This window comes from Apis laboriosa, unplaced genomic scaffold, assembly GCF_014066325.1.
Source record: "Apis laboriosa isolate Shangri-la unplaced genomic scaffold, ASM1406632v1 scaffold5_cov152, whole genome shotgun sequence".
NCBI classification, from domain to species: domain Eukaryota; kingdom Metazoa; phylum Arthropoda; class Insecta; order Hymenoptera; family Apidae; genus Apis; species Apis laboriosa.
This window is the reverse complement of record NW_025223857.1, coordinates 4,366,385-4,394,058: the sequence shown is the minus strand read 5'-3', so window position 1 is coordinate 4,394,058 and position 27,674 is coordinate 4,366,385. Positions and strand designations below refer to the sequence as shown.

The 27,674-nt window shown below is 37.2% G+C and overlaps 1 protein-coding gene across 1 annotated transcript in view; it reads right to left on the bottom strand.

Annotated features, from left to right (window-relative positions):
• The window catches only part of LOC122718187 (whirlin), a 96,273-nt gene that overhangs the window by 58,314 nt on the left and 10,285 nt on the right, over window positions 1-27,674 (bottom strand). Inside the window, 2 exon segments of the mRNA XM_043943013.1 lie at window positions 11,402-11,748; window positions 12,331-12,678. Coding sequence (XP_043798948.1) covers window positions 11,402-11,748; window positions 12,331-12,653 — 670 coding nt within the window. The 5' untranslated portion in view covers window positions 12,654-12,678.

The following is a 27,674-nucleotide window of genomic DNA, read 5'->3' as shown; positions in this document are numbered from 1 at the left end:
CCATCCTGCCCCGCTAATTTCGTGGAAAATACTCCATTTCTTACGTTTCTGCGTATCTTTTCTGCGTGCACGGGAAGATCGGTGGGCGACGTTTCTAAAAATCGACGATCTCTCGTTATTTCCGCAGAAAAATGTATGTATAAGGGGATTAAATGTTCGTGGTTTTGCAAGTTTTCGTGGTGGAATATTTGCTGCACGCTTTTTTATCTTTCCAGCTAATATTTTTCGTGCAAGTGGGAAATTTTTTTGGAGTGTATTGATTAGATGCGATCGAAGATGTTAAAGGGGGACGATTTTTCCTTTCGTTTGGTATTCGACATCGTTCCACGATGTTTCTCTTTCGATTGAATCTCGAACGAGTGAAATCTGGGAATGTATCGGTCATTTTTATATGCGCGACGAATCGCTCTTTCGATTGACCTTTCGTTTTCATCGTGTTCCTTACTCGTTTCGACGCTAGTGAGAACGGAAATGAGAATCGAAAAATATATTCAACGAACCAAAGTTTCGAGAATCGAAATTAAAAATTTTGTCACGAATGAAACTTGGTTAATAATTTAAACAAATAAAAAACGTGACTCGATACAGGGGAATGAAACGGAGGATGAATTTTGCTCTCTAATTCCGTTCTAAATTCTTTTATTTTATAAATTTATCGATTTTCAATTTTATCGATTAAAAATGAACTCGATCGAGTTTGATCCGTGTTCGGACAAATTTTGATCGAAAACGTTCAACGAATGATATGTAACAACGTCGAAACGATCTGACGAGGATCGGAATAATTAATCACGAGTAAAGTTTCCCCTTGTTCCAGAGGATCAGGAACCGTATAAAAATGCGATCCTCGTTAGCCCGAACTAATTAGGCACAAGTTCCAAGTAACGGTATACCATGGTTGATGAGGTTCTACGCCACGTATATATATATATATATGTGTACATATGTATATATATATATATATATACATTTCGATGCATAATACATTACACAAATTAGCTTCAACTTAATAGCGATCAAACTGAGCCAAGCTTTTACGCTATCTTTTGTATCATTTTAATTGAACGCCGCGCAAGACCGTGTTAATTAGCTCATTAACCGGCATCTAGAATCGCGATCTACGCCCGTGAATCTAATTCCATTCCCCCTGTTACGCTGGAACAACGAGGCGAGATTTTCGTTTAAATCGTTTAAATAAAAAATAAATTAAAAAAAAAAAAAAGAAGAAGAATTCTGGACGAGGAGAAATACTGTTCGAATCTGTTCGAATTATGAAATTCAAGCCAATTCGTGTCTGGAATATGGGTATTTGGCTCATCGTGTCGCGAAAGAAGGAATAAAATATATTATAAAAATATAAATGGAAAAGGTATTATACTTGCAAAGCAGGAGTACCATGAATACTTAATTCTCCAGATATTTGTCCGCGACACGGAACAAACGCGGTCACATTATTCAAGGAGAGCAGATACAATCGATAACGAGCTGTTCACGCGAACAAGAGAGGTATTAACGATAGAATTAACTAAATCTGTCAATTTTGTGTTTCAAATTTTCATATAAATATATTCAACCAATGATTTTAACCGGATGAGAATATAATTTAAGGCGTTAAATATCTACTCGTTCTTTTTAAAAAAAAAAAAACGTTTCAAATTAATTTACTTTATTTTAAGAATATAATTGAGACAAGCAAATCGATCTTTTTCTTTAAATTTTTTAAAATATATATTTTTTTAAAATAACATAATTCCGTTTAAAAGAGAGAAACAATCTTAGGTCTTCTATTTTTCTTACTAATAAAATCGATTTGCTTTAGAAAATTATATTTCTTGAAATAAAGAATGTTCTTTTTACTTGAAACGCTTTTCTCGAATAATTATTTAAGAGATCGATGTGCAATATAGACATTCAAAAACGTTTTACAAATAGTTAATTCTAGCGTTAAATGGAAAAAGAAAAGGGAAGAGAAAACGAAATTTGACATTTGGAGAAGATGGAGGTCGAGACAGAAGGACGAGAGGCGGTTATTTCGAGGCCGCAAGAGTCCTGTCCTATTGGTAATTGATCTCTTTTCACATCGACAGGCCCCGGGGAGCAAGGATTAATCAGGCTGATAAAAGAGATAAGAGGAACAATGAGCTCGTTACGTGATGCTCGCGTGGCGAACTTGGATTGTCGCTTAATAAAAAAAAAAAAAAAAAAAAAAAACTCCTTTCCTCGAGCCCATTTAAGAACAGATTTCCACCCTCCAGAAATCGCCCCTGTTTCTTTCAAGGACGTCGATGATGAAATATCCAAGGATATTGTGCAAATATCACGGTTCTAATTTTTCTTCTTATTTTCTTCCTCTCTTTGTAATTTTCCTCCCTTTGTTTCAACTCTTTTTCTTGTAATATTCGATATTCGTATTCGTGGAACTGTAATTGTGGCAAGGAATATTCGATTCCGTAATATAATTCTCTTCTTGAAAACTGTTCTTATTTTATTTATATTAATTTTAATATCTTGATGATCGATCGAAAGAATTATAAAAAAGAAAGACAAATTAAAGGTTAATTTTAACTCTTCGTTTCTACATTTCAATTTTAATCTCGTATTCGTACACTTTAATATCTTGCACTCGATTTATCGTGTAATGAACTGTATCCAATCAGAAGAAATTATATTCTACATATATTCTTCCAATTTTTCTTTCTCTACATATTTCCCCGAGTATTTTAAACACCTTATCGAAAATAATTTAAATCTTGTTCACAAGTTGAAATTGAGCTTTGAATTACTCTTATTCGTTCTCAACTCGACTACCTTAAATGGGCTCCCTTTAACACTTCAGTATTCGCCTTCTTGCCTCCCGTCCGCAAGGATGTAATGTAAATCACGCGTGTGTGTGTATGGGTGTGTACAAGAGACATGTGTGTAAACATACATCGTATATGTGTATAAGTTATATGTGTGCGTACGTTTTCTTCTATAAATTCATAAACTATACATCATACACTGTCATGCAACGAAACACCGGCGTGCTAAGCCTAGAGGAATTCTCGGTTACCATTAATTGCGAGATCCCGACGATTCATCGTCGGAACAACGAAGCCAGCCAGAGAAAGGATTTCTGTCTTTTATGAAACATTCCAACGCGAATCTATGGAATTTTTTCCATTCTAGAAAAATTATTTTCCCCGATGAACGAACGATACCCTCTCGTTCGTTCGAATTTTAAACCAATTCTTTTCTTTTTTTTTTTCTTTTTCTTTGGAAGAAATGAAAAAAAAAAAATCAGAGATAAAATGGAGAATTTCATTTCGATCTCGGTGATTCTCGATCATCTTCGTTCGATGTGTCGTACGGTTTTGAAGCGAGAAGACTGAAATTTTTTGAAAGGGACAAAAAAAAAAAGGAGGAATCGCGTTTAAAGCGTGGAAAACAGCGAGCTAATGTCAGCACGGAATCGCGGTGGACAAAAACCGAGGCCGTAAGAAGATAAAGCTTGTTATAACATTCGAGACTTCTTTTTTTTTTTTTTTGTGCACACGGAACAAAAGATACGACTCGTCCTAGTTACATAACTCGTCCCACGCAAGTTAAACTAATAAACATAGCCAGGAAAGTTTCCTCCATCCTCCGCGTAAACCACTTGATGTTTCTTAACTCTCACGCTTCTCCGTGTCCTCGAATTTTTTTTTCTCTTTTGTAGTTTCAAAATGATAATAAATAAAAAAAAAAAAAAAAAAAGAAAACAAATTCAATGTTCAACGGGGAAATAATCCATGTCACGGACGCTTAACTATTTCAAGGAAACGAAGAACGAATCTGTTTGTCGCTTCTAATTGAATTTTTTTTTTTNAATTGATTTTTTTTTTTTTTTTTTTTTTAATTCAAAAACATTAAATGTTTCTCTTCAATATTTTTATTGCTTGGAAAAATTCTTAAAAAATTTATACGTTTTCCATTATGCGATATATTTCTTCAATAAGAGATATTGAAAAAAGTGAAAGTTCACTTTTACTTAAATCGATCCAAAAAAGTAAACAGGATCCAAAGTTAAATATTTCTGTTCGATTGATCCTTTTTCTCGATCATCTTTATTCCTTAATTCGTCTCCTTCGTAAAAATTCTTAACCTTTCCAACTTTCCAATTCTTCTCTTCCAACATATAACGATTCCAAATTTCTGTTTTACAGGATACACTAAAGCTACTTGTCTTCTTCACTTGCTCCAATCTTTCGAGTCCCCCCCTCGACTTTCGAGTCGAGCCATCCGCGGATCGAGAGGAATTCACGTTTTCCAGGCTAATCTATCCTTATCACGCGAAAGAACTCTCGATAATACGAAAAAAAGCGAGTGCGCGCGCGGCAAACGGTGAAATCGGCGATCGAAACATTCTGGAAAAAACGAGGACGACAATCGGACAGATGCATTCCGATGCTCGGTGGGAATCGGTCGCGAGGACACCTGTTTCTTTTTTAACGACCGCGATCCAGCCATTTGCGCGATTATCGCGACGCTTTGTAAAAATATATATTCTCATTAGAAAAGATAAATCGTTCGTGTTGAGAAGATCACGAAAATGGGGAAGCAGCGGTGTCATAGCCACGTGGAATATTAGAAAAATACCGAGAAATTTTTCGTGGGTATATAAAAGAAAGAAGCATGAAAGAAACGATACGATTTCGAATAAGATTGGACTGTTTGCGTTACGAAGAATATGCAAAGGAGATGATTCTCTGCGAAATGTTAGAGAATTCGAGGAATTTTTACTGGATTCGAAAGAAAGCAATAAACAATAAAGAAGATAAAGAAGATAAAGAAGATAAAGAAGATTGTGATTAATCCCTCTTGAATTTTCTTTGCCTATCATCTTCGCAGAAAATTGAGAAACGAACAAAGAATAAATATTGGAAGAAAAAAATGGATCAACTTCATTAAATAATTACTAGAGAAAGTTCCTCAAACGGATTGCGAAAAAAAAAAAGAGAGAAGTGGAATTTCATCTTCAATCCCCGCATCCCCTGCAATCATGTAAAAAATTTCAGTCTCTGCATACGAGCATCCGTTATAAAACGTTGCTTTGACGATTGTACGCGCGATCGAGAATCGACAAAGGCCGGATCTCAATAGAAAAAAAAGTATCTTTCGTTAAAAAAAAAAAAAGAAAGAAAGAAAGAAAAGAAAAGAAAGAAAGAAAAAAGAGAAAAATTTTGATCTCTCCAACGTTTCATCATTGCCTTCCTTTCTCTTGCTCTGCTGATCGCCCTCCAAGCTCGGCCGATCTGCGCATTACACTTTCATGCGACATCGATCGTTACTCAATGTGAGTATGCGTGTTTCTATATGTGTGTATGAAATTGTGAATATGCGAGTATGAATACTCGAGAATCACGAGGAGATTGGAACGGCCACGAAATTCGAATACGATACAGGAAAATCCGTCAGAAAATGGCCTTTTTAACTTCGTCGAGTGTCTTCGAAAAAAAAGCGATCTGTGCGAAAACGACTCGCAATTCGATCGATCCTCTCCACTCGATCATACGGTCGTTTATGATCCTTAAACTCGTATTTGGAGCGAAGCAAAATATTTATTTTATATCGATTGATCGCGCAACTTGAATTATAGTGCTAGATCGAAGTAAATTCGTTTCTATATCTTTTGAAAGAATGTTATAGATTTGAAGTTAATTTATTTGTTTTGACAATTTTTGAAAAATTTTGGAAAATTTAACGAACCAAACGAACTTATGAGAAATAGTTTGTTTTTATCTTATTGAGATTAAATTATGTCAATTATTTGACGTAATTTACACTTTGATATCTTTTTTATTTTCTTTTTATATTTATTCGCTGTAATTAGAGTAGGCAAAATTTTTATAAAATTCACCGATAAAAAAAAGAGAAATGAACTTATTAACTTTTAATAGAATTGAAAATTTTGTTATTTAAAATTCGATACCGAAATGTTTTCGTTTCACTTAAAAATTAATCTCCATTCGATGTCAAATGGTCGTCTGATATTATCGATAATGGTTGACGATTAATCCTTTGCCTTTTCGAAACAAAAAGATAACAGAAATGTTAAAAAATGTGAGAGAAAACTCGAAAGAAATATTGATTCTTCTTCACGATAAAATTCCCTAAATTTTAAACATTTTAACATAAGAAGTTTTATAGAGAAAGATTCAGAAAATGGAATAATATTTTTCCAAACTGTAGTAACGAGGAAAATGCTATTTTTAAAACAAAAAAACAAGTTTCGAACTCTATTGAAACGCGATAATATCCTCGAACCTTTTATTTTCTATTTCTACCTCCCTCATTTTGAAATATACAGATCACAAAGAAATATGCAAAGAGAGATAATGAATGATTTCATATCGAGATGGTCTCTAAATTGTGATTATTTATTTATTTGAAACTAACGAGCAAAGTTTATATTTCCTTTGCGTAAGATAATTTGGAAAGAAAAAGAAAGATGAAAGAAAAAATTACGTTTTTATACTCTTTTTCACGCAACCTTTCCACATCCATCAAACTGTCTTAAACTATAATTCAAGACCTAAGTGCATCTTCGTGTGATTGATAAGGCGAAAGGTCGAAGACGTTTAAAAACGAGGATCGAATGAAGACATGACAAATCGTTCGATCACGATAAATGATACGTTGAAGATTGTATACGAAGTTCGATTAATCCTCGAAGTACCGATTCAACATTGAACGTCTCGAAAAAGTTTCGAAATTTCATTTCGATTAAAGAGGGGGTCGCTATAAATCCTTAACTACGCTCTCGAAAACCAAGTTCAAAGACATATCTAAATACATAGCTTGGGTACTTCAAGGGTTAAACAAACTTATCGTCTCGAATGGCGACCACGATCGAATCGAACGTCCCCCGCCATAATTCGTGTCTTATCGAACGGGACTCGAAGATATAAATCATCATGTCGATTAACGATCATCGACTCACGAGGATATAAATCGTCAACCATTCTCATTTTCGAAACGAGAGAAAAATATATATATATTAAAAAAAAAAAAATAAAAGCAGAAGTTGGTACCTTTAATCGCGCTTAATGTAATTTATATCGGTGTTTCAGAATTTTTTTCCTGCATCCTCCCTCTCTTTCTCAGATCTGGTCTTTTTCTCGCGTTAACGACGTCCCTGGAAACGATAAAACCTCCTCTGCAATGTTCACCGACTTGGTGTATCCGTCGTTGTCGTGTACGCGTTAATATATCAGAGTTACGTTCTTTATTAAATTAGAATCTCTCGCATCGTCGTCGGTGAAATTTCGCTTGGCTCGTGGATTACATCGTGAATGTATTAAAAACTTTAATGTATTATGGAAATTATGAGACGAGATAAAAAAAAAGGAAAATAAATAAATTTTTCGTAATTTCGAAATTTCGAGCCGTTTCAATCTTCCTGTGACTATTCTTTTCTTTTTTTTTTTTTCTTTTTTCTCTTTTTCTTTGAAAGGGTTGTATAATGCTAATGTTTCTCTTTCTCTCTTCTTTCGATCTGTTTCTCTTTCACTCGCTCTTTCGCTCATTTTCTTTTCTTTTTTTTTTTTGTTTTTTTCCTTACATTCTCTCTGCCTTTCGGTTCGTATGGTTGATGAGTTACCTGACTGAGCTTCTGGTACAGCGAAACAGAAAACAAGAAAGACACACCGCCAGTTGGCTTATTTCGATTTCGACCGGCCCGAAACGACGCCAAGGCTTCGTGGTTGTCTCTTCGAAAATTAACCATCGATCATTTCGATCGGATCCCAATTTTTTTCTATCTTTCGATTTTCGTTTCTGTTTTTTTTTTTTTTTTTTTAATCTTCCATTCAAAATGTCCAAATAATAATTACAAAAAACAACTGTCTCGTACGTGTAATAAATCCTGTAGAAGAAAAAAAGTTCGATAAAATTTACGATTTAAAATTGAAGAATCGAAATTTCCAATTGAATACTATGAAAAAAGGAAAAAAAAAGAACCCTTGAAAATTTATTCGAATAAGAAATTCACTGTGAAATATTCAATAATTTTGCGATTAAAGTTTCGAGGAAAATTTTTCGAAGAAACAAAAAAAAGAAACGAGACAGCCTCGGGTATCGTTTCCGGCTAGGGCACAGTCCCCCCCCAGGATCCACGATGATTTCACAAGAACCGCGCGCGTCGCGTTTCCACGTTTGAAAGGGAAGCGAAAGAAAAAGAGGAGAGAAAAGGTTTCACGCCCGAGATCTCGACGAGGATCAAGCATGAAGCGATCGTTGACGGTGCGTGTGCGGTATACCATGATCAAGCGTGAATTTTACGAGACTCGAAACCGTGAAACCGGACCCCGACCATGTCGAGGATGCGCATCCCGGCATCCGCGGAACGTGGATCCCGGACAGGGGACATTTCTATTTATCTTTCGAGCAAGGAACTTCTCTGGAAAACCAACGCTCTCCGTTCTTTTCGATCGAACTTTGAATTCCAACTCGTTCCATGATCGTGTGTTTTTTTTCCTTCTCGATTTCTTTTTTTTCTTTTTTTTTTTTTTTTTTTTTTTATTGCAATGACTGTTCCTTCTTTCTTATTTATAGAATGTTATTTCTTTGTATAACACGAGAGAGATTGGCGACGAGAGATTTCTTTTGAGATTTTCGTATTATATTGGATAATCGTGACGTGTTGTTATAAATGCGAATTATAAAAAAATATTTTTATATCTTTTGCACTCGATAAATGAATTTTCAAATTTAATTTTCAACCCTTACGTATACATATGTTTTAAGAGGGAGGAAATTAGTGGATGTCGATGATTAATAATATCGACGTACAAAAGATCAGAGGATAGGAAATTAATCGAAAAATTCAGAAATTCTCTCTCTCTCTCTCTTATTTTTCCATCTATCCATAAAGCTTCATGAAAACCAATAACAATTTTTCAACTAACTCTATACCTCGATAACAACTGAACGAAACAAACTATCCCCTTCATCGGCCACAATAAATTGCTCTGGGTGTTTGCTTATCTTAACTTGGTAAACAACCGATATAAAAAGACGATAAATAAAGCGGATAATGATATGAAAAAATTCTAGCGTAAAACTCTTTCCCCCGAATTACTAAACATTCCTCGATATAATTACTATTTAACGAGTTATTTTTTAAACTTTTAAAGCTCCTCTCGAGAATTGTTATATTCAAAACACGAATATGTACGCATACACAGACTACTAATAAATAAAAATAAATAAATTCGTGAAACCGATTCTATCGATCGAAACAGACACAAAAATTCGTATAACATAAAAAATATTTTATCGAAACTTATTTACTGGATCATAAATTATTATTTAAATTCACGTTAAATAAAACTCTATCTCGCTCCCTCTATCTTTGAATTAAAAAAAGCAATCTCTAAAATCAACCTAACGTGTTTCACTATATATATATATACTATTCACCGCATTGGTTTATATAAAATCGCAGAGCAAACATTTTTTAATCGATTTCTTTCCACGATTTCTTTTTTGTAATTTTCAATACAAATTCACGAGAGGAGCGAAAAAACGATACGATTTGATCGAATCGATCGCGGATACATCACGCGCGATTATTTAATCCGTTTCACGACGAAGAAAAATATGCGCGAGGACTGGAGGCAATTAGAGGCGCGTCATTAAACACGAGGTGGTCAATTAGTCGCTAATTACACCGAAAAAGGGGATATTCGCGCCACGAATTGATTGCACCCTCCCCCAATATGCGATCGCGCGCTTCTTGTTAATCGAAGAACGATTCCTTCGTCTATTATAATCGTGTTAGATTACTGATTTCTTTGAAAGCTTCATGGTATAGAATTGTTGATTTGGAGAGAAAAGTGTAAATGGGAGGATTATTTTTTGAATTGTAATTACGTAAATGATTTACGTAAAATTGTAATTTAGAAAAGTTATGGTATACAAAGGAAAATAAAATTTGAAAAATATTAATATAGGAGGAAAGAACAGTCAATATACTTTTCTTTTCTTCGATATTTCCACGTTTTCCAGAGAAGTCCAGTATAAATTATAAAACCAACGTCGTAAAAAGAAAAAAAAATAAATGATTAGAGAAAAACAATCGCGATAATTTTAATTATTATTTATCCTTTTTTTTTTTCGTTCGAAAAATCGTACTGGTCATCGATCGATTGAACGAATGGTGACTTTCTTCCCGTATAACGATAAAAAATACAACGAGACGATGAGAAGAAGGGAAAAAATCGAGGCGAAACGCGATCCGAATGTAATACGTCCTTTCGCACCGGAGGCCGTAACTGGAATGGAAACGACATTTAATGATCGAAAACATGTTTTCTCCCCACCATTCCCTGCCTTTCGGTTCCCGTTCTAGCGACGATAACCTTCCGAACGAAAACAATTTTCAAAACGAAAACAAATTCGTTCTCCGCCGAATTTATTCAATGATTTCGATCGATCAATTTATCTTTACTTAAATTATTTTTCATTTCATCGTATTTTTTCATTCTAGAATTTAACGAAGAGGAAAAAAATCGAATTTAAAAAAAAATTAAAAATTTCATATCGTTGCTCGTTGATAAAAATAATAAAGATAATAAAAAAAGCTTTATTTTCGGCGGACAATGTTCATCGGGATAAAAATATTATTTAAATTTCAAGTTACGTTAAAAAAAGAAGAAAAAAAAAAAAGCTTGAGTTTAATAACATCGTAAAATTTACTGCTTTTCTGTATATAACGCACGGAATTCTTTCGTTTGATGGAAGGATTCGTCACGAGAATGGAAAGACGGTGAGAATGAAAGACACGTGACAGCTGTGCTGAAGCACAGGAAGCACAGGGTGTCGGTGACGCTATTGGCAGCGAAACAAGGACTGAATCTGCTTAGAAATACACGATAGAGAAGATCGCGTCGTGGTGTGAAAATATCGATTGCGATTTCGTTTCGTATAAATTTAATCTTAACTTCAAAAAAAAGATCAAATCTTCGAATTCAAGTCAACGAAGAAACACTTTACTTATCATATCGAGAGATTCGTAGAAATGAATTCAAACGATAACAATTTAAAAAATTTAACAAGTTTCAAAATCTCGATAAAAATGAACTCTAACTCTATAATTACATTATTATTAATTAACGTAGTAATATTTATAAAATTATATCACTAATAATACCGATCGTATATCATTATGTTAACCATATAAAAAGTACGGAATAAAAGTACAAAATATAATACCAGCGGAAAATTAGAAGAACGAGGCAAGAAACGAGACAATTATAACAATCTTACTCCCGATTAAGTTCGCAACGAATCGCAATTCGATGAGAATCGAGCACCACGGCTGCGAGCAACGAACGGCGAGCAACGAACGGCAATGAAAGTCACAAGTTTCGGAAGATACCTCGATCTTGAGGCGCGAAGTACGGCGATGGAGGTAGCCTGAAGGTACTTCGGATCTCACCTGCGTCCTTGCCACCCTTCACGCAGATCCCAAAGCCATGAGAGTCCGGTGGATCTCTCGTCATGGTGATTGTCCTTACGGTGAGTTCCTGAAGGCTGAGGGGCTGGGAGCTCGGCGAGGTCGGGGGATTGGCCGGGTTCGGCTGCGACTGCTGCGATTGCTGGGACTGCTGCTGTTGCTGGGACGTCGAGGATGGTGTGCTTCTCACCGCGGCAACGCTCGCAGGCGAGGAGGCCGGTGTCCTCCTGTCCCCCTGTCGACGCTCCGAGACACCGTTTCCGAAAAGTCTGACGAAACAGAAATTGCAAATTTCAATCTTTTTTCTTTCTTTTTTTTTTTTCGTAAAGCGTGTCACTCGCAGCTTCCTTTATAACATTTTTATCGTGGCGTTCTCAGTTTTTTTAAAAATGCGGCTTTTGAAATGTTGAGCATATTTGTGAGATATTCTTATGCACGTTGAATATTGAATATTGAATTATTTGATCAGTAGGGTAATTGATTCGTAGAGTATTTTGTAAGAATTCGGATTTGAAATTAACTGAACTCGCGTGTTTTATAATTAAACGAATCGATTATTCAATGAATTTCTAAGTTGTTCGGGTTGATCAATTCACCAACATTTCCCTTAGCTGTTCAATCGGACATTCCATCGATATTTTAACACGACGAAACAATATTACTACAACTACTTACTTCTGTCTAATAAAACTCGAATTATTCCTTATAATTACGATTCAATATTTCTTCGAGAACGCAATTTCACGATCCCCAAAATAGCTCCATGTTCTTCTCTGTTACAACTATTCGATATATAAAAATTTTCACGTAAATAAGAAAGTTAAGAAGGAAACCAGGGATGGAAAGCTTACCTAAGCACCTGCTCAGGTGAGATGGCGCCAGATCCTGCTGTGGCGTGCCCCCTGTGCCTGTACGGGGTGGTGTGGGACGAATGGTGGTGCGGGGCACTCGGCGGCCTCTCGACGATCGTGTAACTCGTGCCGGGAGGGCTGTAATATCCCCTGTGCTGGCTGCCATGGTGCCTGCTCGTCGGCTCCAAATCCTCGGCTTCGTAACAACCGCCGGTACCGCTCCTCAGGAAGTGGGAACCGCTACGCAGGAAGTGGGACCCCCCGCCCCCACCCCACTGCAGCTCCTGTAATTCCGACCCGTAATCCTCCGTGCTGCTGGCCATGCCTTTGGGATCCGTTTTGTCAGACCTGCGCGAATAAAAAGAATAGAAATAGATTAGAATAAAGAAATTCTATTCGAGAAATATATATATATTTTTGTTAATTAATTTTCATCATCATGCATCATGAATCAGCATCAGCATCATGAATTTTGCATTTCGATTAAAATCAAATCGGGAGGGATAAAATTGATTTATCATTTTTGTGCATAACAAGATTGAATATTTAAAAATTGGTAATTTAAAAATAAAAGAATGGTGTTAAGACAAATGTATATAGGAAAGAAATCGAAGAAATCGTTCGAATTTGTGTAAAAATCTGGTGGATCGTCAAAGAAGCAATATTCGAGATTACAAAAATACAACTAACTAGAGGGAAGGGAATCGTTAATAATGAAAGATAAAGAGGGCCACGACCTGAATTTCCCGCGACTGCATCGATCTAGAGTGTCATAAATTAGCGGAGGAGTCCCAGGGGATCATAGAGAAATTCACGCTGTAATATTCAAATATCCTGCGCCATTCAAATACCGAGGTAAACCGATTCTATCCTTTGATCCCGGAACCTTTTTCGATAAAGGTTTGCCACTTTGAATAAACTGAATTCACAGTTTTCAAAATGATTACGAAGAAAAATTAAATTCTTGGAAATTATTTCCATTTCCGGAAATCATCGAATCGATAGAAATTTATTAAAAACGGAATAACCTGGATAATAAAATTCTTTTCAATAGCGAATACGTAACCACGAGAAATATTATATTTATTTGTATTTACACATTGATTAATATCGCTTAAGCAATATTTTCGCAATATTTCCACGCGCAACAACTTTTACAATATCCCCCCCCTCAAAAATTTTCAATATTCTGAAATCTATCGTATTCTTTTTCGTAATATCCCAACTTGCCCAACCTAACCTAAGAAATTCGAAAGAGATTGTTAAAATTTTCCATAACGTTCGTAAAATATCCCCTGTATACGAAGCCCTGTATTTAATTACCGATCTTCCAATTACTAACTCGTATATCAAATATACGATACGAAGGAAGGATCGAGTACAGGAGAGAATGCACGAACGCTCGAAACCCAACCACAAAACGATCGATATCTGCTTCGACGTGGAAACGAACCGTTTTATCGAGCGAGCGTGCGGCGCGACCTTACATCGATCGGGGGTATCACCCCGTGGCTAACGAAATTCCACGGTGGTGGAATTCGAAATTATTCGCGTTTTATCGCGTTCACGATCGTCCCTCGATAAAATCTGCGCGTGATACCCGGCGAAACTGTATAGGCGGAGTGGCGATGTCATAATCCCGACCAGGAAACCGGCCATTATCGCCGGAAGAAATTTGAAAGTTTCCCCTCTCGTTCGTGTCGTCACGCCTCATGCAAACCCGCCCACTCGTCAGCAGCGATTTACACGCCCTCCCCCGCTGCATTTCCTCCCTCACGGCCAATCTTATACAGTTCTACCATAGTTGGTTTCCTCGAACAAGGGGCATGCTAACTTCCGGCCCGCAGTTTCCACTTTTGCGAGATAATGTAACCAGCTTTTCTGCCTTCGACGTGAAAGTTTTGGATGTTGAGAAACGAGATGTTGAGAACATTGATATAATCGGAGGGAGAAAGAAGGGTTGCGAAAACAAATTGCAAACAAAGGGAATAAAGTATGGGAGGAAAGGGGTGAAACAAAAAAATGTGGAGAAGGATAGGTTAAAGGGGAAATAGAGTGGAAGTGTAATGTTTAGTTGGCGTGGAGAATCGAATGTCGTTTAGAGGCAGTATCGCGTTTGCATTTTTAGGAAACGCGAGAACATTGTATTTTCAACGAAAAATCCAATATTTCGTAATTTCTGTATTGAACCGTTGTTTCGTTGTTCTCCGAATATTTTCCTACGGGGTATTTCTCGAAATATTCCCGAAATAATTAAAATTTCGTAATTAAAATATTAATCTACCTACAAATATTTTATAGTTTTATGAAAGTTTGCCTAGAATATCTATCTATATCTATATAATTTTCCTCGATGAAACACGATATTTATTTGTGCAACAGGGGAAGGTTTGGAAATTATTATTGAAAATTAAACGGGATATCATTTCACAGTGGTGTACAAAATTTATCGATAAATTTTATAACCAAATTTAAAATTTTATAAATAAATTTCTTTTAATAAATACGAGGAATATTTTTTAATGAAATTTTTATTATTAACGGGGGCAAAAGTTTCGAATGGTTAAAGTTAAATCAAATATGCGGATACACGTATCCTGTCAAAAGTTAAAAACAACATTGAACAAAATGTTGGAATGTGTGCAATTTTTAAATTTTGTCCCACGTGCGATAGAAGAAGAGAATTATATAAAAAAGGCATACGATCCGGAGTCACGTTTTCGTTTTATTCGCCTCCCTCCCTCTTCTTTTCAACTTTTATGACGTATTGCCTTATTTCTATTACGCCTCATGTTTTATGATCGAATACGTAATGGAGGATATCGAATTTCGAAATATATCGTTTTCGGTGTATGCAACGACAATCGAAAATATAATATATCGGAATAATATTTTATAATAACGCATTAAATGTTTCTATTTGAATATCTTGTGCACAGGCTCGCTTTACCCTTTTATAAGATATATCCTCGTATTTCTATTAGGTTTCATATTTTATGACGGACATACATTATAGAGAACATCAAAACTTTCGACATGTGACGCTCTCCGGAATATTGAATTAACATTCCCTCCATCGAATAACCGCTTCACGGTTATTCCACGTAAAAATGTTAAAATTGGCATTAAACAATTATGAAAGTAATCGATGATGATTTGCAAATGATATAAATCAGCGACACGATAAACTCTTGTACACTGTCATAATATTTTTCAATAATTTTATATCAGCAGTTTACAGTTTTCTAATTGCGTATTTTCATTCTTTTACCTATATTATGTGATAATATACAAAGCCGAGATAACCACAATTTTTACAATTATTTTTAATACATCAATGAACGTGTTATCTGACACGATTCTTATCCCCTTTTCATTAAAACTAATCTTTTCAAGAATCAAAATTTTTATAACTCGCAGAAAAATATTTATTTTTCATCAAATAGTAACGAGATTAATTTCACCCGAAACAAATACGTTCATTCGTTTATTCGATTAACTTATTAAATTAAACGTAATTTTGCGTCGTTCAAAATCGAGATTAATACGGTTGAAAAGAAAATTACAGGTAACGATTGTGTACATAACGCGATACCATAACTAGTTTTTATTACGAAGCGAACGAGATGGCGAAAAATGTTCGTGGCTGCGAACAAACGATAAGCAGAAAAAGGTGGCAATTCCTTTTTTTGCTGCTTAAGAGGTCAAAGCAAATAAGAAGTTCGCAAGAGTTAAGATCTCGCATGCACCGTGCACGATTTACAATCATTTACAATCACTTTGGAAATTGACGCAACGTATTATCGATGTCCATTGTATATTAACATCGACGAGGGGGGTTGGAATATCGAAGGCTCCTTTATTCAAATCCATCTCCAGCAAATTGACGATCAAAATTTTAACGTCGAGACTCGTTCGAGATCGAAATTTCACGGATGAAAATCGAAACGAAATTTAATAAATTGAAAATTTGTGGAAAGGATGAAATATCGAAATCGAAGTCTCGATGAGAATCTTTCAACCGCCTACTCAATATTAATTTTAAAATATCGAAGCAAGATTAATTTCAAACATGATCAAAATGGTCGATCCGAAGAAAAAAACGATCCATTCCATCCACACCGATCCGAATTTTCCAAAATTGTTGCGACTTTAATCGCACTCCATCCAGAAAGGAAAGGCGAAAAAAATGAATTCTCTCCACTGCGTTTCGACAAATACAAATCGATACAATCACATGCCGAAAAACACCCATCTCCAACGACAATTTATCAGAATGTAACGCGGAGGGGGATGGACGTAAGATGGACGTATCGAGAGGGAAACACGATCGATCCGATCGTAAATAACAGGGATCAACGAAATCGAGCAGGAAACTGGCGTGGAATATTAATGGAGGATTGGCGCGCAGAGAGGGTTGGACACCCCCTCCCGTGACAGGTCGATTTTCTAGAACAACCGCGGCATTACCGGCGCGCGGCTAACGTTCTAATAGCGTTAGGAAGCCTCCTGTTACCGGCGGAAGAAATTTCGGAGTCATCCGGTTCGCGGTAAATGCATACCTGTGCAAACCCCCGGTGCTTCGTCGTCGTGGATCGATCGTCGGTCCAACGAGCGATGGGATCGACTGGCCTTTAATTCGTACGATCGATTCGATTAAACGAAGAAACCGGTCTCGTTGCGAAGCCGGTGATCTTTCGAAAGCGAAAGTTCTCGATCGATTTGAGAACGCGTCAATTCATTTCAGCCGTTTCAATAGCGGAGTTCAATGATACTCGATCAAGAATTTTATGTGTTGCAAATCAATTGTTTGTAAATCGTGTATTCCTTCGAAAAGATCTGTTACGAAAATCTATTTGAAATTCCCTCGAAGAATAGCCTTCGAGTATTATTTTATTAGTAATGTTAAATAATTGGGATAACGGGATAATGTTAAAAGAAAATCTCACGCACGAATTCTCTTCGCCAATTGAAAAATGAAAGAGAAAAGTTCAAGAGCTTTCAACAAGTGTAACCGTATTCCTGAGAATCGGAGGTATTTGATTTGGTTCGTTATTAAATCCGATCTCGAGAATTAAGAAAAAGATTCGAGTGAACTCTCGGATGATAAAAGTATTTGATATTGATTTTAAGACGTATCCAATAAATCTAGATCGATCATCACTAACCAATAGATAATTCGATAAAAATTTCTCCCCTTATTTACATATTCTCTGCAACAAGCCCGATACTGAAAAGTAATAACATTTCTCTTTTTTTAATATCACTCGGCGATTTTACCTCGACATCATCCAGCATAGAGAACGAAATATCGACGGTTTCAGAAACGTTATCCCCTATGACCTGTCCAACGCATCAAACTCGTCTAAAATCGGGTACGCTACAGTGTACAGGTCGGTTTCAATGAAAACCGACAATTACCGAACACCGGCCGACCAGGCCACCGCAACACTGACAGGGCAAGCGTAACAATCCCGCGAGCGGTTGCAACGCAACTTACACCTGTGCGCGCCGCTTAACAGGCCGCGGTCATCCCCTCCCTCCCCCTTCCCACCCTCTCTCAAGCTGCCCCATAATAGCCAGGAAACCGAGCAATTTCCTAAATACGCGTTCGCAACGCACGCCCGCGTTATTCATGCCGAGATTCACGTCGATCAAAACCAGTTCCAGTTCCACCTCGTCCGCGAGAATCGGCTTGACCCAACCTTGACACTGAGCGAGGAGGAGGGGGAGGTTTAGCTTGTTGGTCGGGGGCGGGGGTTGGTCGCGGTGGAAGTTGCCCCTGGACGTTCCTAGGGGTTGTTAAGTGGAGTGCAGAGTGAGAGAAAGAGGGAGAGAAACTCGAGAGAAAGAATACTAAAGGGTATCTGTTAAAAGGGTGGAAGAAGGGTGGAGGGGAAAGAGAGAGAGAGGAGGATGGAAGGGGAGGCGACAAAACGGTGAAACGGCCAGGTGGATGAAAAAGGTGTAGAGCTTGAGAGGAAGAAGGAAGGAGGTAACGTGGGGTAGCGTGAGGGAAGAAGAGGGTAAAATGACGGGGAGAAAGAAAGAGAGAGAGAGAGAGAGAGAGAGAGGGTTAGAGCGGACGATGGAGAGGGTGAGGATAGAGGAAAAAGGAGGGATGCTATGTGTCCCGTGGTGCGAGGGTGGGGCGATCAATACTGCAGGAACACCCCCTGAAGCCGGCTTCATTCAGCAGCTCTCTTTCCACCGATTCTCGTGACTGCCGAGCCGCGGTAACACCGCCACTATACCACACTATAGTGCCCCTCCAAGAGTGCAAGGGGCAACCGGCACGATTGTTTCGAGATAATCACCCCCTTTCGATTTAATCGTGTTAAAAGGATGAAAGGATTTCGTGGGGAAATGACACGCTTTAATTTCAACCGATTCCGTGCTTCCTTAGGACGCATTTTTTCCTATCATTCTCTTCGAGTTCCTTAACATCCTAAATGATGATTTTATGCGGATTGATATCGTATAATTAATTAAAAGGAAAATAACTTTTGTTTCTTTCTTCCTCTTTTTTTTTTTTTTTTTTTTTAGAGAAACAGCGTGTGAGAATAATTATAATTGCATAATATATTATGCGAAAATTGCTTGATGGCGAGTAATTGCATTCATGAATGCTAATGAAATATTTAATATACGAAAAATATTTTTCGTGTTCCCCCTTTGTTTTAATAAAGCTCGATTAAAGTGAGCGAGCATATCTTAATATAATATTTAATCTCTACGTAGAAAATGTTCATTTTCTGTATTTATAAAGTTATAAAGTTACGTTTTTTTTTCGATTGAAGATTAGTTTAACGGACACGCGTAGATTTCTTATCGATCGATTTCTTATCGAGAAGCTTGCGTTTCACATCGCGTTTGGGGATACCAGGTCTCATTTTTCAAAGTCGTCTATCAATCACCCCTCCCCCCCCTGGAAAAAAGAGAAAACAAACTGAATCGTCCATTGAAGAAAACGATTTGTCACCTCGATTCGCGTACACAAGTACACGAATAAAGATCGATTACCTAGCATTATTTTCATATTCGATTCGCAAATTAACAAACAAAGAGGACGTATCGATCTTCGTCATAGATTCTTTCTGCGCAAAACAATGGGAGGAAAAAACTTGATCGTGTATATAATGGATAAAAAAAAACGTTATTCCGTATTCTATTCGTAATTAAAACGCGTTTAAAACGTCACGATTTAGAAGGCAAAATGGAGCGGAAAAATGATGGAACTCGTTCGAGTGAAATTTCTGCTCAGAATTTTTTTTTTTTTTTTTTTTTTTTCCATCAACGCGCTAATGAGAGCGTATCGTTTCAACGAGCCACGAAAGAAAGTGAAATCTTTGCAAATTAATCTTAGAGGATTAAGCGGAATCGCGTCCAGCATTATGAAACAAGAGCGAGAAAAATCGAGTTGCGCGGCTCACGAGGACGAGCCTCGTTGAAATTTTCGCGCATCAATTAACGATTAGCTCGCTGGCATGGTGACTCTCTCTATCGAACGTTCTAAATATAATTCTTCGTTCACAGGCACACGACCATCCAGGCCCTCTCCAGGCGGTCATCCTTTCGAATACGTCATCATCGATCATGGGCCTCTATTTATTAACGAACTTGTTTAATGAATGAGTTTCTTGCAAATATATTTTTTTTTATTTTCGTCGTTTCACAGTGAATGATCACTTGAATGACGCGAGAGAAATTGCTAGGAAGCAATTTTTTTTTTTTTCATAATTTTAAATGCAACATCACCTGTTCTATTCTTGTCCTTTTCGTTGTGTTGGAATTAAATTTTCTTTTTTTTTTTTTAATTCCGTTCGAGAGAGTTTGCGAAAAAATCAGGATCAGTTACTAACTCCTCTTCCTACGAATAATCTTCCTTCAACCTTCTGGAGTGCTCTTTGCTTCATTTTGTTCGCGTTAAAAGTTTTTCTAAGTTTTTACAAAGCTTTAAAAAATTCTAGAAAAAAAAGTTAAGCTCACTTATCTCCACTCGGTTCTTCAATATAATGATTTAAATTTAATTATTTCCACGAGAATTTTTTTTTAATAATAATAATAAAATAAAATAATCGACATAAGAAAATTAACTTAGATAACACTTTCGTTATCGATCGTAACAGATATTCGGATAAAATCAAACGATAAAAAAAAATTCCCGAATCAAATTTATCCAAAACCATGCCCAACTTTTTCGAAAAATTCTCATAAAACCTCTCTCCATTAAATTATTCGGGTTCAACTCGTCAACGAGAATCTTGCCGCTCATCAAATCCAGATCCACCCCCGACCATCGAGATCACATTGCCAGAAGCAATCATCCTCGCATCTCTCTCCCCATCGATTTACAATTAAACACAGTCTTGCTCCTCCTCCTCCTCCTCCTCTTCTCCATCTCCACACACCGATAAAAGAAACAACGGGATTTAGCTAAATTGTATCGCCAGGCGCGATGTAAAACTCGCTCGATCTTAATAAACCTTCCTTCCTTCTTTCCTTCTTTCCTTCCTCCTTAGACAAGAGAACGAATAAATTCGCGGCAAAGAGAGAGAAGGGAAGGAACAATAGGCGTGAAAGAAGAAGAGGGCGGGAGAGAATCACCTTAGAGGAGGGAAAGGAGGAAAGGGGGTCGGGCGAAAGGGCACGCAGTAAAGCGCGCGAAGAGGATCGTAAAGCGTTGGAAAGCATTCGATCGATGGTGAAGCATCCCTTTGCCTAGGTTTTCCTGGCCTATCGGCAACAGGACACGCGGCTCTTCGCAGAGAACGAACGCACGCTGCGGCGACTGCAGTGGCGATATTTCACAGGCCAAGTCGCGGAAAGGGGCATGCCTGACCTCTCGCTATGCTCAGATGCGCACACGTGTGTGTATATGTGTGGAAAGGGGCTCAGGTGTCCCCGCGTGCATCCGACTGTTGGACGGCGAGGGAGGAATAAAGCTGCCGTTTGTAAATATTGAACGAGACCTAACTACGCCGAGGCGGCTGCTGCTGCTTCTGCACCGTAGGATGGATTAAAATGGATGCTGCTAAGACGCGTTTCTCGCGGAGAGAGACGCTTCGTGTGCTGATTATGGGAATACTGGTGTCGAGTGAAAATCCCTCGGCACTTGCCTCGTAATATTTTTTTCTGTATATCTCTCCAAAGAGTTTATCCAATATTTCTTAATTCCTAAAGAAATTTTTGAAAAAATAATTGGTAAATAAGCATCGATCAAAGAAGAAGAATAGAAACGAACGAACGTATAAATATATATATATATATATTATCGTATACATCGTGCGATGGAATTAATCGAAACGAGATTTGAATCGTATATCTCTCGAAAGAGTTTATCCAATATTTCTTAATTCCTAACGAAATTTTTGAAAAGATGATTAGTAAATAAATATCGATCAGAAGAGTAGGAATAAATGGACGTATAAATATATATATATAATATCGTACACATCGTGTGATGGAATTAATCGAAACGAGATTTGAATCGTATATCTCTCGAAAGAGTTTATCCAATATTTCTTAATTCCTAACGAAATTTTTGAAAAGATGATTAGTAAATAAATATCGATCAGAAGAGTAGGAATAAATGGACGTATAAATATATATATATATAATATCGTACATATTGTACGGTGAAATTAATCGAAACGAGATTTGAATCGTATATCTCTCGAAAGAGTTTATCCAATATTTCTTAATTCTTTCTTAAAGAAATTTTTGAAGATGATTAGTAAATAAGTAATAATATGATTAGTAATAGTAAATTTTTGAAGATGATTAGTAAACAAGTATCGATCAGAAGAGTAGAAATAAATGGACGTATAAATATATATATATATAATATCGTACACATCGTGCAATGGAATTAATCGAAACGAGATTTGAATCGTATATCTCTCGAAAGAATTTATCTAATATTTCTTAATTCTTCCTTAAAGAAATTTTTGAAGATGATTAGTAAATAAGTAATAATATGATTAGTAATAGTAAATTTTTGAAGATGATTAGTAAACAAGTATCGATCAGAAGAGTAGAAATAAACGGACGTATATATATATATATAATATCGTACACATTGTACGGTGGAATTAATCGAAACGAGATTTGAATCGTTTAAGCGATACGGCCGATAATAAATGCCAATGATTGATTCATCGAATTTCCCCGTGCTCAAACTTGATCAGTTCTCGCTCTCGCCTCTCTCGTTTCCGGTGCATCTCGCGAACGCGTGCACCAAGAGCGCACCGACCGAGAGACGCTCGGTTCCGTTTTATCGATGCAACCTACCCCCGCCACCACGTCGAAACGCACTTCTCTTTTCACGTGCCGTTTCACTCAATACCGATGCATCTAGGCCGACGTAGCCTTCGGCCTGTGTACCCTCGTCCTACCACCAGCTTCCGGTAAACTGCTGCCCGCACTTCCTCCACGCCAAAAACGAGCGAATCGAGCAAGTACACTTTCGTGTATATATCGAGGATTATTCTTGGAAAAGGTTAAACCACCCTTTCGAACTTAAAATTGCTATTCTTTTAACTGCTCTGTCTCAACTGTTCTCACTTTCCAGACGTTGAATCATATATATATATATATAGGATTATGTTTGAAAAAGGTTACATCTTTTGAAGCTAAAATGCTATTTTCTAAGATTGTCTGAACTTTGAAGGCTTTGAATCGAGTGAATATACGTATGTACGTACGTGTATCGAGGATAAGTACGTGTGAGTGGGTACATGTGTTTATAAAAGGTTAAACCCTTTGAAATCTATAATGCCATTTTCTAAGGCTGTCTGAATTTCTGACTGGAAGATATTCGAATCGAGTAGGTGTATATCTTGATGTATCGAGGATTAATGTTCGGAATGAATGTGAATAACCATTCTTTGGAGGCTGAATTCCTATTTTCTAAGTGACGTTTGGAGGACGATGGGAACGTTTTTTCTTGGATCGAGGAGCGCGAAGCTTCCTCGAGATATAAATCTAACGCTGACGCTGATGTACTTCCGGTTCGAACGCGAGACGACTCTACTTATATACATAGCGATAGTGTTAGTGTTTCCTCGATGAAATTTTCGAATTTTACGAAGTCACGCGTCGATGAACGATTCGAAGAAAAATATTTATTTTTCTGCAGGGAGTAAGTAAATCTTCGAAATTGCGAAATGTTTGAGGAGAATAAAATAATATTACGAAATCGGGAAGAATTTTTTACTATCCGTCTCTTTCTTCCTTTTCATCTTTCATCAGTTGATAATAACTTTATAAAATCTATTTTTTCTCGAAACGTTCCAATTACATATGGAACAATAATTAAAAGAAACAAATTAAAATTGATTGCATACACCTTATTCACTAAAATTTCTCGAAGAGAAAACTTTGTAAAGAAACGTGTCATCGTTGAATCGGAGGCTGATTAATGCGAAACCTACGTGCCAGTAACTTGATTGAAAGCTCCATTTTCACGGCTCGCTTGTCGTATCCCTGTCAAAGCGTGATTCCTACGAATAATGCGCACATTGAAACTCGTGCACTTATAAATATATATCGAGAGATGTTTTATCCAACCTGATCGCTTCTTATTCGTTTTCCACGATAATTTATCCCACGAAATACGCTCGAAGATAGTTTCTTGGAAAGAAGAGCGAAAAAGCGATCCATCTTCGAGAAGGAATCACGAGGATGGAATGAAATTTTTATTCCCCGCGTATTGGGGAGGGATGATTACACGTCTCCCCAGACAGAACGACAGAAAATGAGAAAAGTTTAAATAAAACAAATTCAGAAAAAAAATTGGAATCTCGTGGAAAATTGAATAGAAATACTCGTCGCATCATTAGTTTAAAAATGTGTATAATTTAAATCTATGCAAGTAAAAAAAAAAAAAAAAAAAAAAGAAATAGAAACACCGAGAATATTTTTAATTAACTCTTATATCAAATCTACAACAAATTCGCGTGAAAACGGGCGGTAAAAGTGGCGAGAGGAGTGCAAAAACCGAACCTTGATTTCAAAAGTAATTAGAGGAGCGCGTGATGTCACGGTGGAACGACTCCGAAAATAAAATTCCCTCGACGCGGCGAATTTCCACGGAACATTTTTTTTTAATAAGAAACAAGTTTTCTTTCCCGAGAAGGGAGGAGAAAAAAAAAGAAAAAAAAGGTTGCGAAAGAAAAATGAAAGATCGATCGCAGATTACGAGTGGAATTAATTTCACGCGTAGACAAGAGAGAATCGGGGTTGCCGTATACGAAAATTTTTCACGCGAAATCACTCGAACGTGTGTACATGTGTGTGTTTCACCGCGGACATTAACGAAGAATTATTACGATTTAACGCAGCAATTAATTAATAAAGAAGGTAGACGTTTCCAGGGGGCGTTTTAAAACGGAAACCGTGATAGGATCTGAAGGAAATATTGCGCAATCGTGGGACGCGATTACGTTACCAGGGTTCGTTACATAAATCGTGGTGTCGTTATTACCGACCGAGCACAATTCGCCAATTTAACACTTAACCAAGATTAATCTTACGCCTAGCTGGTTAACTACGTCGCAAACGGCCAACAATCTTCACCATCTTAATTACCCGCCGTTCCAAATCGTCGATTACGAACAGGACGGATCTGTTAAAAGGGTAAACAAGTAAACAGATGGAATATATCGATGATGGAGATAAGAAGACAAAAATTTTAAAAACTTTTAAAAATCGCGTCACGTTTTTTTTTAAGCCTGGAGAAGACTTCGCTTCGCTTCGTCGAGATATTTTCGATGATATATTTGCCATAATGCAACATGTTTATACAATATTTCAGTTTTTGAAAACGTTTAAAAACAATGCCACGATAAATTATGCAAGGAAACGACAGGTGCACGACAACAACAAAATTTCTATATCCTCCCCCCTCATCCTCTTCCCAATGCAATAATAGCCGTTCATCGTCGTTGTGACGTGTTCAATGCAATTTTTCAACCCCTCGTTGGAAATCGTTACACGGTGTAACGAAGCGGAAAATCATAATGGACGGTAAAGTCGCGTCGATTTACGTTATCGTAATGTTTCCAGTCGAGCGAGTCGAGAGTGGCACGAAAAAAATCTCGCGAGGGCGGCGTAAAAGTGGATGGAAAAGTATCTCTATTGTACGAGGCTGATATTTCCCCACGCGTTAAAGAGTGGATTCTCAACGTGTTATATATTATTATAAGGCCGACGGAATTGATAAATTTCGGTTTAACTCGCGGAAATTTTAAAATAAATCGAGAAACATGGAAATGGAGAACACGTCCAAAAATTCTACGCGGCAATTCACTCCTTTCCTTTATTTCTCTCTCTCTCTCTCTCTCTTTTATTTTTCTTTTCCATTTTTCTTCTTACATTTTTCCTCGATTCGTGCACCGCTCGCATTAAGCACGCTTACGTGACCTAAGGACGAGGATTGCCACTGCATTGCGTGGCGTTCGCGCTAATGTTGCATATGCGGAAAACTGCACGCGCGACACGCGCGCCCAATGCGCACAAAGGGAAAAACGAAACGAGCCCTCGAGACTCGCTCGAGAATTAATGCGTCGACGCGTGCAATGCGGCGAACGCCGGACCAGCAGCCGAGGGTGGCCTCGAGTGCCGCCGCTCCTCCACAAGTGCTCCTCCCCTCTAATCGTGGAATTTTAATGCGCCCGAGTGGGGAATTTATGGTAACAAACGTCGTTCACTAAGGTTGAGTGGTTTCGAAGGAAACGATTTTACCGCCTCTTCGAATAACTGTGTTATTTCGGCCTGTGTGTTGGTTCGATTTGGCGGAGACGAAATTTTCTTTCGAGTGGATAGGACGGATGAAACGAGGATAAAAATATATTTAACTTAATCGCGGGGGATTAAACGTGAAAGTAAAATTGGTTTTTTCAAATTACGTTCGACTTATGAAGTATCAAGTATAATTCTTAATTTTAATGAAAATATGGAAGAAAAGTATGAAAATTATTAAAGTTTTAATTTTCAACCTTCGAAACATCCTTCCTTGCTAATTTTTAAAATCTTACTATAAATCTTTCTCTAAAGATCTCTCTCTCTCTCTCTTTCTCTCTCCCTACAACTTTTCTTTAATACAATTTTCTTCTTATTAAATCACAAGAAGGCATGTGTTCCCTGAATAAAGAGGAGGGAAAAGGTGGTAGGGATGGAAAAAAAAAAAAAAGTATCCTATCCAATCAATTCGTCCTTTGACCAACGAGCAAGCTTTAAACGAGAACAAGAGGATCGAATCCAATTTCCCTTGCCCGTTAGCGAGCGCTCGAGGGTTAGCGTGCGCGAGGATCAATGGGACATTCCCTACCTAACTGTCCGACACGCATTTAGTCGACGTTCCATCCCGAAACGCCCAACATCGTCGTCCATTATCGGGACAGACAACGGAATTAAGATAGAGAAAGCTGAGAGCAAGGAGAAAGACTAGAAAAACAATGAAAACAAACTGAAAGAAAGAGAAGGTTCTTATTCTCCTAGGAGTAGAAGAAAGAGCACAACAATGGGCCACTTAACGCAAGATTGAACAACGATAGGCATGGAACGAAATTACCAGACATTATCGTAAATTGTGGCGTTTCCAAGAAGAGCCTTGACAATTTTCTTTTTTTTTTTATTATTTATTTATTTCTTTTTCCTTCCTTCTTTCCTTTTTATATATATATATTTTTTTTTTTCCATACCTTTTTTCCTCTGACACGCAGATTCACATTCACGTCCACACGTTTTACTTTTTCAAGTAAACAATTCGAGGCAACTCGTGTGATAGCCTGTTGCACGAATGTTGATTCCAGATAGGGTTAATTTTGCGTCCCCCCTTTGCCCTCTTTTCGATCATCCGACGACTTTATTTTTCTCTTCTATTTCTTATTTTTTAAAAGCACGTATTTTTTCCTTTTTTTTTTTCTTTTCCATATATCTATTTCAATTTATTAATTTATTTATTTTTGGACGAATCTCTATGGATACTTCGAAATACGGCGGAATACGTTGGATACGAAGGAGAAACGGACAGACTAGAATGACTAGGATTCGGTATCGGATCTGGGTTAAAGTTACAATAAAGCTTTCCAGAGTTTCGTCGTAATCAACGCGAGATTATTAACGCTACGACTCTGTTCTTCTAATTTTGCTAATGTGTATTACGATAATTCCCATTGAAAGGGGACGTCGTTATTATAACAATATGCATCCCGTTCAAAATAAATCAACAATAGCTCTTAATTTCGAAATTTCCCCAACTTTTGATGAACTCGATGAATTCCGGTTGCGTACTGTTCATTTATTTCGAATAGATTCACAAATTCTGATGTTTCGGCAAC